The sequence below is a fragment of the Physella acuta genome, unplaced genomic scaffold (genome assembly GCF_028476545.2).
Source record: "Physella acuta isolate Inbredline_101_S28 unplaced genomic scaffold, ASM2847654v3 ptg001422l, whole genome shotgun sequence".
In the NCBI taxonomy this organism is placed as follows: domain Eukaryota; kingdom Metazoa; phylum Mollusca; class Gastropoda; family Physidae; genus Physella; species Physella acuta.
Window position 1 is genome coordinate 150,287 of NW_026732937.1, and position 4,980 is coordinate 155,266.

The following is a 4,980-nucleotide window of genomic DNA, read 5'->3' on the forward strand; positions in this document are numbered from 1 at the left end:
GGTATATTTTGTCGCTTAAATGTTAGTTATGTCTGATAATAATCAAAAATAATAGTAACTAATACAATTTTAATGATCATACAAGAATATTTTTTTCACTTCAATGTCGGTTATGTCAATCTATACATATCTATCTCTCTCTCTCTCCTCTCTCTCTCTCTCTCTCTCTCCTCTCCCTCTCTCTCTCCCTCTCTCTCTCCTCTCCCCCTCTCTCTCCCTCTCTCTCCCTCTCTCTCCCTCTCTCTCCCTCTCCCTCTCTCTCCCTCTCTCTCTCTCTCTCCCTCTCTCTCCCCTCTCTCTCTCTCTCTCTCTCTCTCTCTCTCTCCTCTCTCTCTCTATCTCTCTCTCTCTCTCTCTCTCTGTATGTAAAAATACATGTTTGTCGTTGACATACTTCTATGGATTTAAGTGTTAGACTATCTACCGTGCTCACAGTCTAAATTTATGAGTTAAAAAATTACTGTTGAAAGTGTTGGGAAATAATTTTCATTTTTCAAACTGATAGTAATAATTGTCGGCATGTTCATTAAACACAAGTTTTAAATATATATCATCTTTTACAAAATCTCTAATTATGTCTTTATTTAGTCCTATAGCGCTTACTTCCCTTTGATAAATTAGGCAAAACACAATTACTTCCCTTTATAAAACCATTGCATTAGTTGAAAAGAATTTACTTTTTAATACTTTATTTTGGTGTTTGGGAAAAAAATAATTACTTGTATATATATATATAAATATATATATATATATTATATATATATATATAATATAAATATATATATATATATATATATATATATATATATATATATATATAAGTAAATACAATGACAAGTATGAAAATATATATTCGTAGTTGCTTGGCATAGTGCTGACAACGCTATCCACTCATATGCCGACGTCTATGAAGGTGAAAAACTCTTCTTCGACTTACCCATGTGTTCTAGACACGATCGAGAAATGATGATGATATTTATTGTTACGGTGATAAAAAAATCGATTATATGTACTGCCATTTACATTAAAATCTTTTCAATATTATACAATATGTCCAATAAAAAATCGAAATTGCTTTTTTTATGTGTTTTAAAAGTAACTTTGTCGTCTATTTTCAAAGATTTAGTTATTTAAACAACGAGCCTATGACCAATAGGCCAGTAGTAGAGTAAAGGTCTAGGACAGGGTAAAGTCTCGTACTGTACTGGGTCAAAACAAAGAGGTATTTTAGACCAGTCTTCTACAGGTAATCTTGATATTGGTTCTTGAAACATCAACGTTCTCTGTAATTTTGGTGGGAGTTTGGTCTGTTTTAGTTTTTCTTCTCTCATAGGCCCAGTCCCAAGTAAGGTGGAGACTTCAATAAAAGCTAGTTTGACCAGTGGCCAGGGTTCTTGGATTGCTGATTGTAATTCAGGTGGAATATTCAGCGTTGTGGCATTGACCGAGTTGTCTTCTTTAAACTTCCGAAACCTTTGTAGATCACACTTGAATATCATTCCGGTGGCGAAAAGATATTTGACAAATACTAAACTGTTAAAAGACATAAAGTGAGGAAGTTGTAGGGCTTTATCTATTCCCCAGAGGTTAAATGCCTTTAACAAAATGCATCCATTCACAAGACAAAACTGAAACAATCTTTGTGACAAGTCACTGGTCGTTCTCCCGTATTCTTTGTGCGTCTCAATTTCGTTACTCATTTCTTTGACTAAATACCGGTACTCATTATCAACTGCCATATCTGCGCCTAGTTGTAGTATATCTAAAATACAATTCAATTTGTTTCTATAAAAGTTTAATAAAATATGAACGAGAACAGATTTGTTTTCACTGTCCACCTGATTCAAATCAGCCCCATATGCTGCGAATTTGGGTAAAACTTCCAAAATGTATTCGGTGTAATCTTTTTTTGCCGCTATCATACAAGCGGTCTGGCCTGTGGCATCACTTGCATTAACATCTGCCCCATGTTCTAAAAGAATCGTTACAAAATTAATGATACATTTCCTAGTAAGCATTGTGTTGTGGGCATAATTATCAATGGCAAGCATCAATGCATTTTTTCCACAATTATCTTGCATGTTTACATAACCACCTTGTTCTACAAAAAATTGAGCCAATGAGTATTGACCAGCTGCTGTGGCATACATTAGTGCTGTCTGTCCATTGTCTGTACGAATGTTCATATCTGCTCCCATTTCTAATAATACACGTGCAACATTCACATTACAGGCGTTGTGTAAAGCTGTTTCTCCTAATTTATTTTGTAAGTTTATGTCAGTTCCAGCATCAATCAAGTAATTAATCATATTATCGTTGGTCAAAAGGAAAAGTGGTGTGTTTTCTTGGTTGTTTTTTAAGTTTAGATTTGGAGGAATTTCTGGAGGAAATTCTGAAATAATGTCCGTAGTACGCCACATTTTGTTCCCATTAAGAGTCGTATGATGCAAGGCTGTATCCTTGTTTTCATCCACCAACGTCACATCAGCTCCAACAGTGAGAAGGTACTTGACCACCTCGACATTGCCAACACTACAAGCTATCATTAACGGCGTCTCACCTTTTGCGTTCTGGACATTCACATCAGCTTTGTGGGCTACAAACAACTCAAAGATATTCGCGCTACAAAACTTAGCCGCTTCGTGTTGACAAGAGTTACCTTCATCATCAGTAGCTGAAATATTGGCGCCATTGTTTAAAAATAATTCAGCTACATGTTTTATTTCTTTTCTCCCATTTGTTAGTTGATCCAAGTATATTAGTCTTCCCTTGGATATATAAGCACCAATAGCCTGTTTTATGGCTATCGTTAGTGGTGGTGTCTTTTTAGTATCTAGGATATTAGTAGCAGCTCCATTTTCTAATAAAGCAATTGTTACATCAACGTTTCCATGTTCAAGTGCAACCATTAGCTTGGAATATTTATTGATATCTAAAATTGCGCCATGTTGGATCAATAAATGTATAAGCTCTGAGTCACTACTTAAAACAGCGGCAATTATTGGAGTGCATAGAGACTCGCATATCACATTTACATCAGCTCCACATTCTATTAAATATTTAGATACTTCTTTGTGTTCGAATAGCAAAGCAGTAAATAATGGTGAATTTCCGTAATTGTCAACAGCATTTATATTTGCACCAAACTGACACAAAGATTGCAAGATCACCAAATTACCCGCAGTAGCTGTGATATGTAAAGGTGTTCTACCATGTTTATCCAATGCTTGAATATTAGCTCCAGATTTTAGCAGTAAGTTCACTATTTTGTTGCTGTCGTATCTCGAATTCCCAGATAAATGTAGCGGTGTGTTTTTACCACTTGAACATTTTTCTACAATGTTTTGCATTTTGCTTAAAATCGGATTCATACAAAATGCATGGGTTTTGACTTGACGATTAGAGGCGATATTAACATCAGCTCCAGCTTGTATCAACTTGGCTACCATATGTACGTTACTGCTCAAGACCGCAAAAGCTAATGTTGTCGTCTGTTTTAGGTCAACACAGTTGACCACAGGCTTAAGGTCAAGCAAAAGATCAAAGACTTGTTCGTTATTTGTTTTAGCTGCCCACATCAAGGCTGTCATTCCGTCTATGTCAACATTTGAAATATCAGCTCCATGTTCTAGCAAAAATTGTGTGGTGTCAAAGTGACTTTCCGTAGTAGAATTTATATAAGGTGCACTGTAATGGAAACACCCTATTAAGTTATACAGAGGTTTTTGTTGATTTTCTCCCCTAATAGAGTTTATGAGAGGCGTTCGTTGATAAGTGTCTACACAATTTATATCCGAGCCTGCATTGATAAGAAGCTTCATCATGTCCATATTGGATATCTTACATGCTATGGAGAAAGGTGTCGAACTTTCATTATTAAAAACCTCAACTTTAGCTCCAGCGTTCACAAGTAATTTTACTATTTCCAGACTATTTGACCTGCAGGCATAATGAAGAGCTGTACTCTGAGAATCATCTGCTTGATCAATATTTACTTTCTTTTCTAAAAAAAATTTGACAATCTCCATTTGTTTTGATTGAACAGCTTTTATAAATAATGTACTACCGTCTTCATCAATACAGTTAACATCCGCGCCAGAGGATACAAGCAGTTTAACGATTTCTATGTGAGAGCAACTAACCGCTTCCATTTTAGCCCCAACCAACAGTGCATTTATTAGCTCAACTCTATCACCACTACAAGCGACTTGAAGAGCTTTATTTTTGGAGAAATTTACAATATCAAGATCAGAGTATTTTTCAATTAGAATTTTCACAATTGATGTTTCTTGCAACTGTACAGTGTGAGAAAGCATTGTCTCTAAATTTCCAACTGCTCCACTAGGATTGTTTTGAGGTGAAATAGGGAGCATGTAAATGAGAGCTTCCTTTCTCGATAAATTATCACAATTTAAATATTTTAAATTGATGGAAACCCCCGCGTTTATTAATTCATTGAGTAAATCAATACGTTCATTAATAAAAGCCACACAAAATGAGGTCCCATGTTGGTCCGAGTCATGTTTAAGATATTTCTGCATAGCTTTCTCGCCTTCGGCAACAGCAGCCATAAAGCGTTCATTCTTTGCCATCTCTAAAGCCTCCAATCCTCGATCACAATTAAAGAAACATCCAGCCCTGATCAGCTCTTTTACACATTCTATGTCGCGATTTCTCATGGCTATGGTTAGTGCTGTGACACGACTGAGAGGTCGTCTATCACATGGACAGACATACACACGTGTTATAAGTTCATGTACATTAGAGTCAACACCAGCTTTAAGTAGCCTTTTTAATGCCAGCAAATTCTTGTCTTCAGCAGCTAACAAAAGCGCAGCTCGGCCACTTGAGGCTGTGTCCAGGCCTTCGATGTTCCCCAATTTAGCAGCCCTGTAAATTTCTTGCGCAGTTCCATTTGACCAGTTAGACATGTTTGCAGTTCAGTATAAAGTTGACAAGCTAAGAACCTGTGCTGTAACT

At 36.2% G+C, this 4,980-nt stretch overlaps 1 protein-coding gene across 1 annotated transcript; it reads right to left on the minus strand.

The window, feature by feature from the left end:
- Positions 1-1,130: 1,130 nt before the first annotated feature.
- On the minus strand, positions 1,131-4,679 carry LOC131927598 (serine/threonine-protein phosphatase 6 regulatory ankyrin repeat subunit C-like). Its single transcript, XM_059283305.1, has one exon. It carries the CDS (start codon positions 4,677-4,679, stop codon positions 1,131-1,133), a length of 3,549 nt encoding a protein of 1,182 aa, XP_059139288.1.
- Between the last annotated feature and the right edge of the window lie 301 nt (positions 4,680-4,980).

What these genes read in the sequence shown, in the direction of transcription:
- LOC131927598 (XM_059283305.1), bottom strand. Translation starts at nt 4,679, where the DNA reads ATGAGAAATCGCGACATAGAATGTGTAAAAGAGCTGATCAGGGCTGGA.